This window comes from Chlorocebus sabaeus, chromosome 15 (genome assembly GCF_047675955.1).
Source record: "Chlorocebus sabaeus isolate Y175 chromosome 15, mChlSab1.0.hap1, whole genome shotgun sequence".
Taxonomy (NCBI): domain Eukaryota; kingdom Metazoa; phylum Chordata; class Mammalia; order Primates; family Cercopithecidae; genus Chlorocebus; species Chlorocebus sabaeus.
In genome coordinates, this window is record NC_132918.1 from 73,524,746 (window position 1) to 73,546,511 (window position 21,766).

Below are 21,766 nucleotides of genomic sequence, written 5' to 3' on the forward strand. Positions count from 1 at the left end.
GATGCAAACTGTTTCTGTGATTTTCTACATAGAAATTGGAAAAGAATCTGTTGTCAAATTATTACAATTGAGAAAGGTTGTATTGATTATAAGGACAACATAAAAAATCAGTTGAACCTAAACACTAGCAGTAAATAATTACAACAGGTTATTTATGGAAAGACACATTTACCAATAGAAATCTAATGAAAGATGAACAGTAACTTTAAAGAGAAATTTATGAATCTTTTTGTCTACTTAGTAACCTAATTTCTAATAGTTATGTGTTGAAATCTTCCACTGTGAGTGCAGATTTGTGTAATTTTTTAAGCTAATCTATTTTAAATTGAGGTAAAATATACAGTGAAATTTACAGATCTTAAGTGAGTTTTCACAAATATATATACCCTAATGAAGACATTTTTCAGAGTACCTTTTTAGCTCCCATAAATAAGCACTGTTGTAATTTTTATCACCATAGATTAATTTTGCATGTTCTTGAATCATGGCAGTGTGTACTCCTGTGTCTGCTTTCTTTTGCTCAGATGTTTTTGAGACTCACCTAGGATAGATCACCCACCCTACTGATAGTAATGGTATACCAATAGTATCATTGTTTTTTATTGCTAAGTAATTTTTGGCTATTCTGAATAATGCTTCCGTAAATAGACTTGTACAAGTTGTTTTCTAGACTTATATTTTCTTTTTTTTTTTTTTGAGACTGAGTCTCGCTCTGTTGCCAGGCTGGAGTGCAGTGATGTGACCTCGGCTTGCTGCAACCTCCGCCTCCTGGGTTCAAGTGATTTTCCTGCCTCAGCCTCCCAAATGGCCGGGACTTCAGGCGCATGCCACCACACCCAGCTAATTTTTGTATTTTTAGTAGGGAGGGGGTTTCACCATGTTGGCCAGGATGGTCTCTATCTCTTGACCTTGTGATCCGCCCGCTTTGGCCTCCCAAAGTGTTGGGATTACAGGTGTGAGCCAGGACTTATATTTTCATTTATCTTGCATAAGTGAATACCTAAGAGTGGAACATACTTAACTTTATAACTCATCAGTTTTCCAGAGAAATGTATCATTGCACAGTCCCACCAGCAAGATATGAAAGTTACAGATGCTCCACATTCTCTCCAATGTTGATGTTGTCATTGTTTTTAGTTTTAGTCATTCTCTTGCATTCAAAATGATACAAGGGGTTTCATTTGCAGTCTCTTAATGATTAATGATTTTGAGCACCTTTTTATATATATATTTACAATTTGCATATCATCTTTTGTGATGTGTCAGTTCAAGCCTTTTGCCCATCTTTTATTGAGTTTTTATTATTAATAGGTAGGGGTTCTTGATATATTCTGGACTCAAGTCCTTTGTTTTATTTATTTTTATATTATATATATATATATATATATATGAAGTAAGTTTTTCCTCCTGGTCTGTAGCATGCCTTTTCAAAATTTTCTTAATTGTGTCTTTTGATAAACAAATGATTTCATATTAGTGAAGTCAAACTGATAATTTGTATACTTTATTTTTACTACCTTATGCCCTCTTTAAGAAACTGTCTACTCCAAGGAATTGAAGGGTCTTTTTTGTTTAATAGTTTTAGTTTTTACATTAGACTTATGATCCATGGCCAATTAATTTTTGTGGTTACTGTGAAGTAGGTGGTCAAAGGGTTTAACTTTTTTTTTTCATGTTAATATGGTTCTGCCACCATTTGTCAAAAATACTTTTATTTCTTCATAAACTAGCCTTGGTTCATTTGTCAATAAATTTGTTGTATATACATGGAAGTATTTCTGGATTCTTTTGTTCTCTTTTGTTACATTATTCTTTTTGGTTACCCGAATTATGCCAACACTACATTGTCTTGACTTCTGTGGCTTTGTAGTATGACTTGTAATCAGGTAGTTGCTGCATAGCATCTAAATTTGTTCTTCTGTTTTAGTGTTGTTTTGGCTATTCTGTGTCCTTTGTGCTTCCTTATACATTTTTTCACTTTTTTATTGCAACTTTATTTTGTAATAATATAATAATAATAGGAAACTGCAAAATCATGCGGTTTCCATGTGTCTACCTTCTTCCCTTTCCCTAATGATGCTATCTTACATAATCATGGTATGTATATTCTCAGTGGGTGTGATACTGCCTTCAAAGGATAACAATTGACATTGGTGGAGACAAAAATACTCTCAACACTGTTACACCTGCAGTACGTAAACATATATGCTTTATCTGTGATATTAACATTTCATAGGGGTACATTAGGAAAAAAATGTCTTTTAGGGCAAAAATGAAAAAAGGTTGGGACAGGCTTCTGTAATGAAATATGAACAAGGAAACCGGGAATTGGCAATGGTATAATATCGTTGCTTCAGGTACTAATCTTAGTCGAATTTCACCAGTTTTTTACATGCACCTTTTTTGTTATTCTAGAGTTTTATGACATCTAGATCATGAGGATTTTCTCCTGTGATTGTTTGTAGACGTTTTTTTCTTTAACTTTTTATTTTGAAATAATTATAGACTCACATAAAATTGTGAAAAATACTATATAGACTAAGTGTCCATCTCATAGCGTTCCCCAGTGGTGACACTTATATATCTGTAGTATAATATCAAAACCAGGAAACTGAAGTTGATACAGTACTGTTAACTAGATTATAGACCTTTTCAGCTTTCATCAGTTTTTACATGTACTCATATGTGTGTGTATATAATTCTGTGTAATTTTATACCATGTTTCTTTTTTTATAGGGAAAGCGTTCAGAGTTTTACTATTAAGTATGATGTAAGCTAGAGGATCTTTTGTAGATGCCCTTCATTAAAGAAGTTCCCTTCTGTTCCAAGTATACTGATTTTGTTTTTTATGAATGCGTGTAGAATTTTGTCCAGTTTTTTGGCATCAATCGATATGATTATATGGTTTTCCTTTTTTAATCTGTTAATATATCTGATGGATTACATGGATTGAATTTCTAATGGTGAACCACCCTTACCTCCCTGGAATAAATCCAACTTTGTTGTTATGTATCTTTCTTTTTATGTATTGCTGGGTTTGATTTGTTAATATTTTGTTGAGGATTTTTGCATCTGTGTTCATGAGGCATAGTGGTCTGTGGATTTTGTGGGTATGTGTATGTGTTTTGTAAATGCCGTTCTTGCTTTTGGTATCAAGGTATCTGTGCCTTCTTGAGTGAGTTTTGGTTGTTTTGTGGTTTTTTTTAAAGGAATGTGTTCATTTCATTCTAGTTGTCAGGTTCATTGGCCTAAATTTGTTCATAATATTCCCTTATTATTTAAAAATATTTATCATTTCTGATGTTTGAAATTTGTAACCTTACTCTGGCTAGTGGTTTATAAATTTTGTTAATCTGATCCTCTCAAAGAACCAGCTTTAATTTCATTGTTTTCTTTTTCTTTTATTTGGGTGGTATTCTTTATTTCATTGATTTATATTTTGATATTTATCATTTCCTCTTTTGCTTGCTTTGTGTTTATTTTACCCTTTTGCTGGTTTCTCAACATAGAAACTTAAGTTGATATAAGACCTTTTTTCATTTACTAGATAGGTTTTTAGTGCTACAAATTTCCTGCCAAGTACGGTTTTAGCTGGATCACATACAATTTGATATATTTTTATTTTATTCATACGAAAATACTATCTTACTTCCTTTTTGACATTTTCTGAGATCCATGGGTTATTTAAAAGTGTATTATTTAGCTTACAAATATTTGAAGATTATCCAGAGATCTGTTATTGGTTGCTAATTTAATTACATTGGTGTCAGGGAACATAGTTTGTAGTGCTTGAATTCTTTCAGATTTATTGAGGTTTGTTTTATAGCCACAATATGGTTTATTTTAGTAGATGTTCTGCTGTTATTAGGTATTCTATAAATGTTAGTTAGGTCAAGTTAGTCGATAATGTTGTTCAAGTACTTCACAGTTTTAACATTTAAATATATGTTTTTGTAATATGATTTATATATTTTACATTTGTATATCATGTGTTCAGTTTTTTTTCTGTCAGAGCATATTCTCTGTTACATCTTGTGAGACATTTTAGTTTACAAAGAAGGTTACAAAATTATCTCCCATCGTTCATGCTTTTCTGTAACGTGGTTTTGTGACCAAGAATGGAATCTGATTTCCTTCCGCTTGAGTGTGGGCTATCCTTAATGACTTGGAATCAGTATAGTGCAGCAGGAACGAATGCTGTTGCATGGCTCCAGGTAGAGAGGCCATTGGTAGATGTTCTGGTTTACAGTCCTAACTGAGCACTTCTTTTGGCCATTCCAGGCCAGGTGTCAGATACATATATGAAAAAAGAAGTAATTTTGGAAGTAAATCCTCCAGCCCCAGCTTTTGTAGCTGTTGAAACCAACACCAGAACCACCAGAACTTTGAGTCTTCCCAGATCAGGCCCTCTGACCAATAGTTTATTGTTTATTGTCCCACATCACTAAATTTGATTAGTGGTTGTTGTTGCACATAGTAGTCATTCCCCAGTATACGTAGGGGATTGGTTTCGGGAGCCCCGTATTTACGAAAACCTGTGCATTCTCAAGTCCTACCATGGGCCCCTCAGAACCCATGTGTATGAAAAGTCGGCCTGAAAAGTTGGTATACCATATAGGTTTCCATCTCTAAAATATTGTATTTTCAGTCTGCATTTGATTGGACATTATCAGAGTGTTTAGTGGACCCCCACAGTTCAAACCCATGTTGTTCAAGGATCAACTGTAACAAAGAGATTACTTTTTCTCTAGGGTTTGAAGGTGGTAAGCATTTTAGTTCCTATATATCTGAATGTTCTTAACCTAACTCATAATTGGTAGTTTAAAGACTCTAGAATTCTTCATAATTCTCTCTCAGAACTTGGAAGTTATTTCTCCATTGTCTTGTTGCATCATGTGTTGCTAGTGAGCCATGATGTAAATCTGATTCTCATTCTTTTATGTAGGCAGTGTTTATTCCCTTTTGAAGCTTTTAGGATTCTGGGGTTTCAGATATGGTCCATTGCTGTCTGAGGACTCAGGTCTTTGTATTTGCCTCAGTATATTTATTATACTTCACAATAATCTAAAGTCTTCTTTCCTGTGTTCTTTTAATGGGAAACTGTCTGGTCTTTTGAGGATAAATAGCTATATATACCTTTTTCACCCATGACCTGAAGGCAGCAGAGGAGGTGACCATTTGGCTCCTGTTGAGTCACTTTAATTAATAACTGTTTAGTTTCCCCCAGGGAAGTTTTCTTGCTTTCCATATTTGCTGCTTCAGAGCATGGAGCAGTGCCCACTTTTGGCATGCATTTTTTTCCTGGACACTCTATAGCAATATGATTACCTCATTTAATCTGATCTAATCTGCCTTTTTATCTTTCAGAGATTCCTCATCGTTTTTGGTTCACTGAAGACACTTATCCCTTGTTTATTTTTCAGGACTCTCTTAGCATTTAAGGAGCAGGTGGGACTCTAGAGCAGGTGTTCAATTTGCCATTTTAGTTCAATTGTAGAAGCTGTGTTTAAAATGCACAGAAATCACATATGCTTTGTTTTCATATGGACTTGCAGTTCCACCTTTTCTTCTGCTAGTTCTTTTTTAGGCTACTCTTACTGCTAGGTAGAAAAACTACTTGTGTGTCTCTTAATCTTGTATCTCTTCATCTATTCTTAGATCTCAGTATCAGTGAAAATCCTCTTTTGTGGATTATATTAATAAGGGAGTGATGATTTAGATGCCAACTTTGACAAGACTGCATGGAATACGTTATAAAGTAAAAATGTCGTAGTATAGTTTCCAGAAATTTTAAGAAACATGTTGCTTGTATTCCTCACATTTTTGTTGTTGTATATAAAAAAACATTGCAAATATGATGAATTTCAATGACTAAAATAATCACAATTTCATAAGGTTGTAAGTTTTTAGTATATTTGCATAGGCTTTTAAGTAAACCAGAGTCTTATTTTTCCTTTAATCTGGTGATTTGCTTGAGACTTTATTAAAGAAAGATCTTTTTTTTTTCAGACCAGCATCTCAGACATGTCGAAAAAGATGTTTTGATCCCTAAAATAATGAGAGAAAAGGCCAAAGAGAGGTGTTCTGAACAAGTTCAAGGTAAGATTCAAATATTCATATAAAGATCAAATTTATTTTTAATAATATCTGAATTTAATCCTTAGCCCCAGAATCAAGTAGTCAATGAATTAATATGTATGAATTGCTTCTCACCCTTTTGCTGAAATACCAGTATTTCAGCTTTCAGAACTTCCAGTGATGTTCAATTCATTTACAGTTTAAAAATATTTCCCTAAATTACTAGTAAAAAGCATCTTTTTTTTACCCTCAGAGGTACAGTTATATCCATAGAAAAACTTGGTATGAGTAATTTGGAGAAACAAGTTATTCTGATGATTTTATAGGGGAGGAAGAAACATCAGATCTAGCCTATACCTGTTTTCCATCTGTCACCATATTCACATGTATATACATAATATATATATATATATTCTAAGGTGATTTTCTTTGGTGTCATTGTCTATTACTGAATTGTTAATAGAATCCCGATAGGACTTACAGTGAGTCTGGGGTTTTTGTTTTGTTTTACGTTTCTAAGTGGAGGATATTTATGTAAATACATACACTAGACAGCTGCACATGTATGTTTTCTTTGGAAAATGTTTTAACATGAAATACTCCTGTAGATCTAGAGACATCAGTGTGTAATATTCTAGTGAAACATGTAAACAAAGCAGTGAAAGGTGAAAAGTGAGGCCATAATACATTTGTAAATGATGAGTTATTAGAAAAGCACATGGCAATATTACTGTAGAAATAGCTTTAAAAAAATTCTACCTCTTGGAAGGGCCATCAAAAAGAAGTAACAAAATTTTATGGACATAGGCTATTTTCCTGGCTTTACTTCTTCAGTTTCTGTGTGGTCATCTTTGTTGAGGGAACACAATAATTTTTAGCGAGGATGATGGGCTGCACTTCCACTGCAAGCTTCTCTACAGGGGAGCAGGGCTGTGTCAGCTCTAATTTCAGGACTGGGTCAATAACATTTGGAGACTAGGAATGCTTTTGTTCCCTTCTCTGTCCTCTGCCCTTAGAGAGGACCTTTGCAATTGATGAATGGAGGTAATAAAATAAGAGTAGTTCTTTGGACTCAACAATGTGTGATGGTCATTTTTGTTTCTTCAGTAACTTATTATGACCTATCCATTTTAAAACTCATATAAATAACCATCCTGTGGTTTTACTCTTGCTTTCCTGTGAATTAGTTTAATAGTTTAATCAGAGTACCTTTCTTTAACACCTACACCCAGGTGTCTTGAGAAGTCAACCTATTGACACCTGCAAGTAGTGCATGTATGGCGTTGGCAGGTGTCATGTTTATGGTCACAAGGGGTACAATGTGCACATTCCTCATAGAACTTAAAAAATGTATATCCTGATTCAGGTGAGGGGAGATAAAACTTAAAAACTCTATACTAAAGTTGTAGGGCTTTTTATTGCTAGGGAAATTTACTTATTACTGATCCATCAGTCTGAAGTTATACATATAAGTTGTATTTATGCTGTCATGTAGCATATTATCTTTATACCTGGAATGAAAGAAAGCTAGCTAACTCAATTACAGATTTAAATTTTACTGACATAATTCCAAGGAAAATGCAGAATGATTGTATGACTTTGGGTTTCAGAACTGTCTTTCATTGTCTCTTAGACAATGAAACTTTGTTTTTGGTTTTTGAAATGAAAGAGTAGAGTATAACTTTAAAATATTTATTTGTGTTACAAAACTAGTGTTTTATAATGGTACAGAAAATAAGTGTTTAATTTTCACTTCATCAAAAGTTGTTTAGGATGTTGATGTAGTTAAGTTTTTGCTTTTTCAACATACTTGAGTTTTCTGAAGACTGAAAGCATCTTAAAATCTGTGATTCATTTGGATTATTTAAATGTATTCATCTATATTAGAATGTAATAACATAATTTGAATTTCTTATAGATAATTATATGTTGATTTTTTAGGCCATGTGATTCAGAACAATGTTTTAGAATCTAAAATTGATAAGAGAATAAGAAGTCTATTTTCTAACCATATAAATTAGGAAATGATGTATATTAGAATTATTTAAGCATCAAAAGAAAACTTCATTTAAACTGAACAGTAAGACATAATTTAGAATCGGGACATTTCCATTGTAGTTTATTTACTGTTTATAGCTTTTGCTTTATTAAATAATTATAGGATTTTATATAAAAGCATTATGTATGCCAATTGTATGCTTCTTAGATAAAAGATACAGGAATTTTAATAAGTGGTCTGACTTTCTGCTAAATGCCTAAAACATGATTATGTAGGAAAGCTTTTCCCTTAGATTTTTTTTTTAAAACGTCATTTCAACCCAGCTGATCATAAGAATTGGGTCAGACTGTCAGCAACTTAGGTTTGTGAAGGGAATGGAACAGCTTTTCCATGGACAAAGAGAAATGAAATCACTTTCAATGAAAGAAAGATGCCTCATTATAGTCACCAACAGCAGTTATTGACAGCTACACTTCCTATTAACAAGGAGCATTTAACTAAGAGTTTGGCTGTTGGATCTTTGGACTTGATCTAATTTGCTAGCATTAATTAGTTTCTTTTGAGCACAGACACTTGGTGCTCACAGCTATAGATCTGGAGGGCTAATTAGGATAGAAAATTGAACAGAATTGGGTAAGGCATTAACTTTCAACCATTACCAGCTGGGACACTGATAAAGACCACAGAGTCCAAATGTTACCTATTGATGTGGGGAGTACCCTAATGAATATCAATTTCAGCCAGGTTGCTATATTCTTACTAGTTGTCTCTTCATTATAATTTTTTAACCAGCTTACATTATACTCTCTTTATCTGTACACCATTGGTTTTTACTTACTGTACACTGAATTAGTCTGAGTTGCATATTTCACCTAATGTTTAAATACAGTTAAAATTTGTCAAGCAGTAGATAACATTTAGAATGTTTCATCATTATATACCCTTGTAATTCTAAAATTTAATTTTAATCTGGAATTACATGATTCTAATTCTACAATGAATTTGTATAAGTTCCAGTAATATGCCATTTCAATATAATGAAAACTGTAAAGTAATACAAAAAAATTTTAGCTTTTGGGTGACAATTAGTTTTCATATTATTCAAATGGTGTCGACTCTTGAATCTTGGTCTTTATAAAATATATTTTTAATAATGTAAAGTAAGAAACACGAAAATATATGGTTTCTTTTTTTCCCCCTTTTTCTTTGAAATGGAGTCGCACTATGTTGTACAGGCTGGTCTCCAATCCTGGGCTCAAACAAGTCTCCTGCCTTGGCCTCCCAAAGTGCTGGGATTGCAGGCATGGACTACTGTGCCCAGCCTATGTTTCTTTTTGAAGGGAAGAATAGTGCTTAGCACCTTTCCTTTTTGAACTTTGATTTGATTTGAAAAGGTGGCTTGACTTAGAGATTAGAAAGGAGAATCCTGATCTTGCTATTGGGGAAACTTTGACAAGATTATAAACTCTGTTGGTATCAAAAGAAAAGTTATTGATTTAAATATAAAATTTAATTTTATAGTATTCTTTCCTTGCTAGTGATATTATTGGCAGTGAATAAAGCCACTAAAATAAATGACTGAAGTATACTGGTAGACATTAACACAGTGAACACTGAGTACATTGGGAATGGAAGTGAAGGAAAACTCTAGAACGGCCAAATCGCTTTCTTACTTCCTCCCACTTTCCTCACCTTCCAAAAGCCAAAACAGTAATATCCCACCAACTGCAATGATGAAATCATTACTTTTTCTTGGATCTAGGAGTTAGCACCTTGTGTCTTAGGGAGATGGTTTGACCAACTCTGGATTTCAACTTTGTGTCTTTTTCTAGCTGTTTGACTTCACTAATTTAATGATTTATGTTTTCTATGTTAGTAATGTTTAAAAAATATTGTTTGCCGTATATAGGTAAAGTATGCATACTAGTATTATACATTTTTCTCTGTAAGAGGAAGAGTCACTGAATTATATAGTGTTTTATAAAAATTCCTCATTATATTTCTTTGCCTTTTTGAAGTGCATAATCCACATTTGCTATAAAGTCTCTATATTGGATAATGACGTTTGCTTTAGAAGTAATAAGAGCCTTTTCTCTTTTTTCCTTTTGCTGTCACAGGTAAAGACAAAAAAGTATTTCGTCATCAGGGATGGGTTGGAACTTTCTTTAACCTAGCTGTATTCTTTTACAGACTCCTTTCATCCCTTGGGCCTTCTTTTCCCTTATTTTAGTGTTCGTTTTGTACTTATGTTGCAGTCTTTATGATCTGTTGTCCAATAAGTGAGATATAGCTCTGAAAGAATTATATAAAGTACAAGGAAGCATGGGTTATTTGTTTGTTTGAAACATCACAGAGCTGTAGGTAAATAACAAAGAAGCTTGATAAAATACCCTGTTCTGTCAATCACACCGAACTGAAGTATGTTCTATTTTGTGAAATTCCAAAGATAAGTGAATAAACAAAAAAGAATCAAGTTAAGCATGCTTAGAATGTTCTTTAGGAAGTTTACAGGCAGATAATGATCAAAACAGCATTGAAATAGGTTGCAGAGCTGGAGACTATATACATGGTCAAAGTAATCAATCTTCTGTCCAACTGTGTTGCTTGAAGCTGCCAAAAACCTGCCTTTTTATTTGTTGTTTGAGGTGTACCACTCTTATTACATGTATTTTTATTGTTAACCAGTTCACCGGTATTAACTAATGCTGAAGTGGATATGCAACACATCTTGAGACTAGTTTGGATATATTAAATGGAAAATAATCACTGCATATGATGAACTGCTGTTATATATGAGTATATTATACAGTCTAAGAAATACAAGTAGATATAAGGCACAGTTTCTGCACTTTGGACTTACACTGGACTATGTTATGGGTTCCCAAGACCACCATTGGATTGGTTGATTCACTGGGAAGACTGACAGGACTCAGCATATAATCCTATTCATAGCTAAAATTTATTACAGCAAAAAGATACAAAGCAAAATCAATGAAGGGAAAAGGCATATGGGAAAGTTCAGAAGAAACCATGGCACAAGCTCCATGAGTCTTCTCTTGGTAGAGTCACTCAGGGTGTGTGTAATTTCTCCAGCACTGGATTGTGACAACACATGTGAAATGTTGTCTACCAGGGAGACTCATTAGAGACTCAGTCCCCAGAATTTTTATTGAGAGTTGGTCATTTGGGAACCCTCTGCCTAACATGTACCCAAATTTCAGATTCCCAGAAGGAAAGCAGGTGTTCAGCATAAACCATACTGTTTGCACAAACAGTTTGGGCACAGTGAGCCACTCTTATTAATTAGGAAATGGTGGGGACACTCCCGAGATCCGAGTTCTCCGATGCCACCTGAGGGCCAATCTTGCGAGCAAGCTTTTTAAGGATGGCAGTGTCATGCCTGCTATGTTAACTCTTTTCTGCACATGGACATAATGAAAGTTACTTAGCAGTAACTATTTATGTATGCCTATCATGCCTGATGTTATGCCAATGGAATCATGAGTAATAGGCTTATATCAATCATAAATACAGCTGAGTTATTTTAAAAATAACCGAACAAAGTATATAGCAGCCCTTCTTATCTGTGGTTTCACTTTCCGTGGTTTCAATTACCTGTGCTCAACTGAGGTTCTAATTTTATCATTTCATATCATCATCAGAAGAAGGGTTCGTATAATAGGATATTTATAGTACAATAAGGTATTTTGAGAGAGACCACATTCACTTAACTTTTATTGTTATAAACATTCTATTTTATTAGTTGTTGCTAATCTCTTACTGTGCCTGATTTATAAATCAGATTTTATCAAGGGTATGTATGTAGAGGAAATAAACATAGTATATGTAGGATTTGGTAGCGTCTGCAGTGTCAGGCATCCACTAGGGGGCTTGGAACGTATCCCCCATGCATAACGGGACTACTGTATAATGGTTATTACTTATTGATCCAGTGGTTCTCAGTTGTGTGTGTTAGCTCATATGCTCATTATGAGACTCAGTAGCTTATTATGATTATCTTGTTTCTGAAAACAGGACAGTTTTGCAGTAAAACTGTATGTAGTTGGATATAAATACCCTTGAATAAAATGGCTAGTTTTCTTCTCACAGAGGAAGACGCAGTATATTTGGTTTTAGAAGTAAATGAAATTTTACTTCTAAGTTCTGGGATACATGTGCAAGATGTATAGGTTTGTTACATAGGTAAACTTATGCCATGGTGGTTTGCTGCACCTATCAACCCATCACCTAGGTTTCTTTTTTTTTTTTTTCCTTTGAAACCGAGTCTCTCTCTGTTGCCCAAGCTGGAGTGCAGTGGCGCAATCTCAGCTCACTGCAACCACTGCCTCCTGGGTTCAAGTGATTCCCCTGCCTCAGCCTCCCAAGTAACTAGGACTACTGGAGCACACCATGACGCTGGCTAATTTTTGTATCTTAGTAGAGATGGGGTTTCGCCATGTCGGCCAGTCTTATCTCAAACTCCTGACCTCAGGTGATCTGCCCGCTTTGGCCTCCCAAGTCCTGCGACTGCAGGTGTGAGCCACCGCACCTGGCCAATCCATCACCTAAGTATTAAGCCCAGCATGCATTAGCTATGTATCCTGATGCTTTCCCTCCCTCCCTGCCCCCAGCAGACCCCAGCGAGTGTTGTTCCCCTCCCTGTGTCCATGTGTTCTCATTGTTCAGCTCCCACTTATAATTGAGATCATGTGGTGATTGGTTTTCTGTTCCTACGTTAGTTTGCCAAGGATAATGGCTTCCAACTTCATCCATGTCCCTGCATCCATGTCCCTCGTTCCTTTTTATGGCTGCATTGTATTCCGTAGTGTATATGTGCCACATTTTCTTTATCTGGTCTATCACGGATGGGCATTTGGGCTGATTCCATGTCTTTGCTATTGTGAATAGTGCTGCAATGAACGCACGTGTGCATATATCTTTATAATAGAATGATTTATATTCCTTTAGGTATATACCCAGTAATGGGATTGCTGGGTCAGATGGTGTTTCTGGTTTTAGGTCTTTGAGGAATCACCACACTGTCTTCCACAGTGGTTGAACTAATTTACATTCCCACCAACAGTGTAAAAGTGTTTCTGTTTCTCCACAGCCTCACCGTATCTGTTGTTTCTTAACTTTTTAATAATTGCCATTCTGACTGGCAAGAGATGGTATCTCATTGCGATTTTGATTTGCATTTCTTCAATGACCAGTGACGTTGAGCTTTTTTTCATGTTCATTGGCAGCATAAATGTCTTGAAAAGTGTCTGTTCATGCCCTTTGCCCACTTTTTAATTGAGTTGTTTGTTTTTTTCTTGTAAATTTGTTTAAGTTCCTTGTAGCTTCTGGATATTAGACCTTTGTTAGATGGATAGATTGCCAAAATTTTCTCCCATTCTTTAGGTTGTCTGTTCACGCTGATGATAGTTTCTTTTGCTATGTAGAAACTCTTTAGTTTAACAAGATCTCATTTGTCAATTTTTGCTTTTGTTGCAATTGGTTTTAGCATTTTTGTCATGAAATCTTTGCCCGTGCCTATGTCCTGAATGGTATTGCCTAGATTTTCTTTTTCTTCTTTTTTTTGAGACGGAATCTTGTTCTTTCACCCAGGCAGGAGTGCAGTGGCATGATCTCAGCTGACTGCAACCTCTGCCTCTCGCGTTCATGCCATTCTCCTGTCTCAGCCTCCTGAGTAGTTGGGACTACAGGTGCCCACCACCACGCCCGGCTAATTTTTTGTATTTTTAGTAGAGACGTGGTTTCACCATGTTAGCCAGGATGGTCTCGATCTCCTGACCTTGTGACCTTCCTGCCTCGGCTTCCCAAGGTATTGGGATTACAGGTGTAATTACAGGTGAGCCACCGTGCCCAGCCTAGATTTTCTTCTAATACATAGTTTTAGGTTTTACATTTACGTCTTTAATCCATCTTGAGTTCATTTCTTTGAGACGGAGTTTCACTCTTGTTGCCCAAGCTGGAGTGCAATGGCACGATCTCGGCTCACTGCAACTTCTGCCTCCCAGGTTCAAGTGATTCTCCTGCCTCAGCCTCCTGAGTAGCTAGGATTACAGGCATGTCCACTATACCTGGCTAATTTTTTTGTATTTTTAGTAGAGATGGGTTTTCACCACGTTGGGCAGGCTGGTCTTGAACTCGCGACCTTGTGATTTGCCCACCTTGGCCTCCCAAAGTGCTGGGATTACAGGTGTGAGCCACCATGCCCAGCCGAGTTAATTTTTTTTCTTTTCTTTTTTTTTTTTTTTATTTTGAGATGGAGTCTCACTCTGTTGCTTAGGCTGTAGTGCAGTGGCATGATCTCGGCTCACTGCAGCCTCTGCCTCCTGGGTTCCAGTGATTCTCCAGCCTCAGCCTTCTAAGTAGCTGGGACTACAGGTATGCGCCACCACACCCAGCTAATTTTTATATTTTAGTAGGGACGGTGTTTCACCATATTGACCAGGCTGGTCTAGAACTTCTGACCTCAAGTGATCCACCCGCCTCAGCCTCCCAGTTGAGTTAATTTTTGTATAAGGTGTAAGGAAGGGGTCCAGTTTCAGTTTTCTGCATGTGGCTAGCCAGTTCTCCCAGCACCATTTATTAAGTAGGGAATCCTTTCCCCATTGCTTGTTTTTGTCAGGTTTGTCGAAGATCAGATAGTTGTAGATGTGCAGTCTTGTTTCTGAGTTCTCTATTATGTTTCATTGGTCTATGTGTCTGTTTTTGTACCAGAACCATACGTTTTGGTTACTGTAACCTTGTAGTATAGTTTGAAGTCAGGTAGCATGATGCCTCCACCTTTGTTCTTTTTGGTTAGGATTATCTTGGCTATACGGGCTCTTTTTTGGTTCCACATGAATGTTAAAATAGTTTGTTCTAATTCTATGAAGATTTTCTAATTCTGAATTCTAGTGGATGCTTGACAGTGGTAGTTTAATGGGAATAGCATTGAATCTATAAATTACTTTGGGCAGTATGGCCATTTTCACGATATTGATTCTTCCTATCCATGAGATGGAAGGTTTTTCCATTTGTGTCCTCTCTGATTTCCTTGAGCAGTGGCTTGTAGTTCTCCTTGAAAAGGTCCTTCACTTTCCTTGTAAGCTGTATTCTTAAGTATTTTATTCTCTTTGTAGCAATTGTGAATGGGAGTTCATTCATGATTTGGCTCTCTGCTTGTCTATTGTTGGTGTGTAGGAATGCTTGTGATTTTTACATATTGATTTTTGTATCCTGAGACTTTGCTGAAATTGCTTATCAGCTTAAGGAGCTTTGGGCTGAGACAGTGGGGTTTTCTAGATATAGGATCATGTCATCTGTAAACAGAGACAGTTTGACTTCCTGTCTTCCTATTTGAATAACCTTTATTTCTTTTTCTTGCCTGATTGCCCTGGCCACAACTTCCAATACTGTGTTGAAAAGGAGTGGTGAGAGAGGGCATCTTTGTCTTGTGTTTGTTTTCAAGGGGAATGCTTCCAGCTTTTGCTCATTCAGTATGATATTGGCTGTGGGTTTGTCGTGAATGGCTTTTATTGCTTTGAGGTATGTTCCATCAATACCTAGTTTATTGACAGTTTTTAACATGAAGGGATGTTGAATTTTATTGAAGGTCTTTTTTTGCATCTATTGAGATAATCATGTAGTTTTGGTCTTTAGTTCTGTTTATGTAAAGAATTGGTTTATTGATTTGCGTGTGTTGAACCAGCCTTGCATCCCGGAGATGAAGGTGACTTCATCATGGTGGATAAGCATCTTGATGTGCTGCTGGATTTGGTTTGCCAGTATTTTAATGAGGATTTTCACATTGATCTTCATCAGGTATATTGTCCTGAAGTTTTTGAAGTTTTCCTTCTTTTTTTTTTTTTTTTTTGAAATGGAGTCTTGCAATGTCACCCAGGTTGGAGTGCAGTGGCATGATCTCCTCTTGCTGCAAGCTCCATCTCCCAGGTTCAATCGATTATCCTTGCCTCAGCCTCCCAGGTAGCTGGGATTACAGGTGCCCCACCACCACTCCTGGCTAATTTTTTTGTGTTGTTAGTAGAGATGGAGTTTCACTATGTTGCCAGGCTGGTCTCAAACTCCTGACCTCGTGATCCACCCACCTTGGCCTCCCAAAGTGCTGGGATTACAGGTGTGAGCCACCACGCCCAGCCTTCTTTTTTGTTGTATCTGACAGATTTTGGTATCAGGATGATGCTGGCCTCATAAAATGAGTTAGAGAGGAGTCCCACCTCTTCAGTTGTTTGGAATAGTTTCAGAAGAAATGGTACCAGCTCCTCTTTGTATCTCTGGTAGAATTCAACTGTAAAACCGCCTGATCCTGGGCTTTTTTTGGTTGGTATGCTATTTATCACTGCCTCAGTTTCAGAACTTGTTATTGTTTTTTGTTGTGAGCATTTAGTGCTATCGATTTCTCTCTGAACGCTGCTTTAGCTGCATCCCAGAGATTCTGGTGTGTGGTTTTTTTCTTCTCATTGGTTTCAAAGAACTTATTTATTTCTGCCTTGATTTCATTGTTTACCCAGGAGCCATTCAGGAGCAAGTTGTTCAATTTCCATTTAGTTGTGTGGTTTTTAGTGAGTTTCTTAATCTTGAGTTCTAATTTGGTCTGAGAGACTGTTACGATTTTAGTTATTTTGCATTTGCTGATGAGTGTTTTACTTCCCAATTATGTGACCGATTTTAGAGTAAGCGCATATGGTGCTGAGAAGAATGTATATTCTGTTGATCGGGGGTAGAGAGTTCTGTAGATCACTGTCAGGTTCATTTGATCCAGAGCTGGGTTAAAGTCCTGAATATATATCTTTGTTAATTTTCTGTCTCAATGATCTGTCTAATATTTAGAGTGGGGTGTTAAAGTCTCTCTCTATTATTGTGTTGAAGTCTAACTCTCTTTGTAGGTTTCTAAGAACTTGCTTTATGAATCTGGGTCCTCCTATATTGGGTGTATATATATTTAGGGTAATTAGCTCTTTTTGTTGAATGGATCCCTGTACCATTATGTAATGCCCTTCTTTGTCTTCTTTGATCTTTTTGGTTTAAAGTTTTTTGACAGAAAGTAGGATTGCAACTCCTGCATTTTTCTGCTTTCCATTTGTTTGGTAAATTGCCCTCCATTCCTTTATTTTGAGCCTATATGTGACTTGACATATGAAGTGGGTCTCTTGAATACAGCACACTAATGAGTCTTGACTCTATCCAGCTTGCCATTCTGTGTCTTTTAATTGGGAGCATTTAGCCCATTTACATTTACAGTTAATATTTTTATATGTGAATTTGGTCCTGCCATCATAATGCTAGCTGGTTATTTTGCTGACTTGTTGATGTGGTTGCTTCATAGTGTCATTGGTCTTTGTACTAAAGTGTTTTTTTTTTTTTTTTTTTTTTTTTGTTTGTTTGTTTGTAGTGGCTAGTAGCAGATTTTCCTTTCCATATTTAGTGCTTCCTTCAGGAGATCTTGCAAGACAGGTCTGGTGGTGATGAATTCCCCCAGCATTTGCTTGTCTGAAAAGAATCTTGTTTCTCCTTTGCCTAGGAAGCTTAGTTTGGCCAGATATGAAATTCTGTGTTGGAAATTCTTTTCTTTAAGAATATCGAATATTAGCCCCCAGTCTCTTCTGGTTTGTAAGGTTTTTGCTGAGAGGTCCACTGTTAGTCTCATGGGCTTCCCTTTTTAAGTGATCTGGCCTTTCTCTCTGGCTGCTCATAATAGTTTTCCTTCATTTCAACCTTGGAGAATCTGATGATTATGCATCTTGGGGTTGATCTTCTTGTGGAGTATCTTACTGTGGTTTTCAGAATTTCCCTAATTTGAATGTCTGTCTTGCTGTGTTGGGGAAGTTCTCCTGGATGATATCCTGAAGTGTGTTTTCCAGCTTGTTTCCATACTCCCTGTCTCTTTGAGGTACCTCAATCAGTCATAAGTTCGGTCTTTTTACATAATCCCATAGTTCTTGGAGGTTTTGTTTGTTCCTTTTCATTCTGTTTTCTCTGAACTTGTCTGCCTGTCTTACTTCAGAAAGATAGTCTTCAAGCTCTGAAATTCTTTCAGCTATTTATACTTATTGCAAATTCTCAGGTTGTGTTTTTCAGCTCCATCAGGTCATTTGTGTTCCTTTCTAAACTGGTTATTCTGGTTAACAGGTCCTGCAATATTTTATCATGGTCCTTAGCTTCTTTGCATTGAGTTAGAACATGCTCCTTTAGCCCAGTGAAGTTTGTTATTGCCCATCTTCTGAAGCCTGTTTCTGTCAGTTCATCCATCTCAGCCTCAGCCCAGTTCTGTGCCCTTGCTGGAGAGGTGTTGCGATAATTTGGAGGAGAAGAGGCACTCTGGGTTTTTGAGTTTTCAGTGTTTTTTAGTTGATTCTTTCTCATTTTCATGAGTTTATCTAACTTCAATCTTTGATGTCCTTTGGATGGGGTTTTTGGGAGGACTTATTTGTTGATGCTGTTATGCTGTCGTCATTGTTACTGCAAGTTTTTTTTTTTTTTTTTTTTTTTTTTTTTACAGCCCTCTTCTGTAGGGCTGTTGTGGTTTGCTGGGAGTCCGCTTCAGACCCTAGTTACCTGGTTCCCTCATGCATCTGAAGGTGTCACCAGTGGAGGTTGCACAACAGCAAAGATGGCTGCCTGCTTCTTCCTCTGGGATCTTGGTCTCAGACGGGCAGTGACCTGATGCCGGTGGGAACGCTTCTGTGTAAGGTGTCTGGCAACCCCCTATTCGGGTCCCACCCAGTCAGGACACACAGAATCAGGGACCCATTTAACAAAGCACTCTGGCTGCCCCTTGGCTCAGGGCGTGTGCTGCTCTAGGGGGAATCCTACTCGTCTGGACTGCCCCAATTTCTCAGGGCCAGCAGGGGAAAGACTAAGTCTGCTGATCTGAGGAGATCGTAGCCACCGCTGTCCCCAGGGTCTCCATCCCAGGGAGATCAGAGGTCTGTCCATAAACCCCTCACTGGAACTGCTGAAATTCCCTCTGGGAGACCCTGCCCAGTGAGAAGAGATGCATCCGGGTTTGAACTAAAGAGGCAGTCTGGCCGCTTTCTGCCACAGCCACTGTGCTCTGCTGTGGGAGATTCCTCCTTGGTCCAAACCACCCAGTCTCCCTGGCACCGGCAGGGGAAAATGGCAGACCGGAGCTGCAGTGATGGCTGTCGCCCCTCCTTCTGGGAGCTCGGTAGTCTTGGGCAGCAGCCATCATCTGCAGTAATGGCAGCCACCCCTCTCCCTGGGAACTCAGTAGTCTTAGGCAGTCTCCAACTGAGCGGCCCCGGAGAATCTGCACAGCTCTGTGCTTGGGACCCAAGCCTTGGTAGTGTGGGCTCACGAGGGGATCTCCTGATCCACGGGTTGCAGACATCCAGGGAAAAAGTGTAGTTTTCCAGGCAGGATAGCATAATCACTCACCGTCTCCCTTGGCTGGGGATGGGAGCTTCCCTTGCCCAGTGCGGCTCCTGGGTGGCCCATTGTTTCACTCTGCTCTCCTTGTTCTTTGTGGGTTGTGCCAACCACTTAGCCAGTCCCATTGAGTAAACCTAGATACCTCAATTGCCGGTGCAGGATTCACTCGCCCTTTCTGTTCTTGGTAGGAGCCTTCGACCGCAGCTGTCGCAGATGTTTCTAGTCAGCCGTTTTGGCCCCTATGAAATATTTAAATGCTAAAAATTTAAATGACAAAATTAGTGAGAATTTTGTCAAGATGGATGAATATAGTTTTTTAAACAACCAGTTTATATAACTCATCTTTGAAGGTATAATTGTGTAAAATCTACATTTGAACACAAATGCAAAGAATTACGTGTCTTGAAATTTTAAAATGTTGTTAAAATGAATCTGTTATTATAAAAGTCATAGCTTTTTAACCAATACTTCATTAACAATATTTTGGTGTTCTAATCTTCCTAGACATTGACTTTGTTTTGCTATAGTAGACTTAAATCCTTTTATGAGAAATTAATCTAAAATTAAATATGGCCTTCAAGCAGATATGCTTATATATACGATCTGAGTAGAAGATCACAGTTCACTTAAGTTACCTGATGATCCTGCAGTTGCAATTGACATTGGTAATCAGAGCCTGACGCTGGTAAACATTTTGCAAATACCCACAGATAATTACATTTTACTGAAATAGACGTTTTTATAGGAATCTTGTATATCTGTTGGAAAAATAACAAAGGAGGCAATTTGGTTTGTACAAAACTCTGGAATGTATTAGACTTTCAGATTTAAAACCAGTTAATAATAATCAGCCGTTTTTTGAGGGGCTGGGGACAGAATTTGTTTGAAGAGTAATGTACATAAGAGATAAAAGCAGTTTTATTGTATTGGGCTTCCTTTTGTTACATTTACAGAGCCAGCACATGACAACAATGTGTGATTTTGATGAAGCAGATTTTAAATCAGAAGTTATAGGTGACAGTTGCAGCCTAGTATGTATCTCCTTCCATTTTCTTTTTGTGGTTTTCTCTTTTGGGAGATAGAAAGTATAGAATAAATTCTAAGTCATGTAAGTCAACAGTTTTAAAGAATAACGGTTTCTTATGATTTATTCAAATTTTCAGAATATTAATTAAATAAAGATGATAGAGATTTTATTCTGAGGCCCATAAACAAGTTTATCTGGTGTCATGTTTTAATACACTGGTTGTCTCCATTGTATTTGCATTTGGTAATACTGTTTGCATATATTTTAGTGTTACCCAAATATTACATCGCTAAAAATATAACTTTACAAAGCAAATAAAGAATTTTCTGATTCCTTTGAGCACTTGAACCTTAGTGTTATGTGGAATGTAGTCATTTAAAATATTATTCCCTGTCACTTAGTATTTTATGAACAGTTAATAAAATAGACAAAAATCTTGAAAGTTATAAACTTTAGTGGCATAGGGGAGGATAAATAATAAACATTATAAGTAAATATAAGTGCCTTGGAGAGCAATAAATTTCGATAAGGTCAGTGGAGAGTTCTGGTGTTGAAAATGAGACTGCAGTTTTTAATAGGTGATCAATATAGGTCTTAATGAGAAAGTGACATGTGGACCAAATTCTTGAAGGAGGTGAAGGAGTGAGATAATGAAGATATCTCTGAGAAGAATGATCTTGGCAGAAGGAATACCATGTGCAAAGACCCTGAGGTGTAAGTGAAGCTGGCATGACTAAGGGACACCAAAAAGGTCACTGTGGTTAAGTTGGAATGAATGAGGGGTAGAGTGAATAGGAAGGAGTTCAGCAAAATGATTTAGAGGCAGAATCCTTCAGGGTCTTCTAGGTACTGAGGACTTGTAGCTATTAAGGAGAAAAATGGAAAGATGAAGATTGCTTTGACATTGAAAAGAGACATCTCAAAGAAAAGAGATTTACAATCAGCTCTCACTGCTATGTTAATAATAAGTGGAATAGGGACAAGGGGAGAATTAGAGACACCAGTAATTGTGTGATTGATGTGACTGAGATACTCCAGCTGACAGATGATGGTGGACTGGAAGGTTGGTAAAAGTGGAAGTGGTGAGAATGAGCACATTTGGGATATATTTGGAAAGTAGAGGCAACAGAGAAAGCGATGACTCTTTATTTGTCCTGAACAAGTAAAAAAGGAGGAGTTATAGTTAGCAGAGATGAGGAAGACTGTGTGTGGAGAAATTTTATTATTTTATTTTATTATTGGTGGTAGATGGACTCAGA

General features: G+C 36.9%; 1 protein-coding gene across 4 annotated transcripts in view; it reads left to right on the plus strand.

Moving 5' to 3' along the window:
• The window catches only part of CMC1 (C-X9-C motif containing 1), an 82,381-nt gene that overhangs the window by 15,182 nt on the left and 45,433 nt on the right, over positions 1–21,766 (plus strand). For all 4 annotated transcript variants that reach the window (XM_038002955.2, XM_038002952.2, XM_073023654.1 and 1 more), the window contains one exon: positions 6,010–6,099. In XM_038002955.2, the coding sequence (XP_037858883.1) occupies positions 6,057–6,099 (43 nt within the window). In that variant the 5' untranslated portion in view covers positions 6,010–6,056. The remainder of the gene's footprint in view (positions 1–6,009; positions 6,100–21,766) is intronic.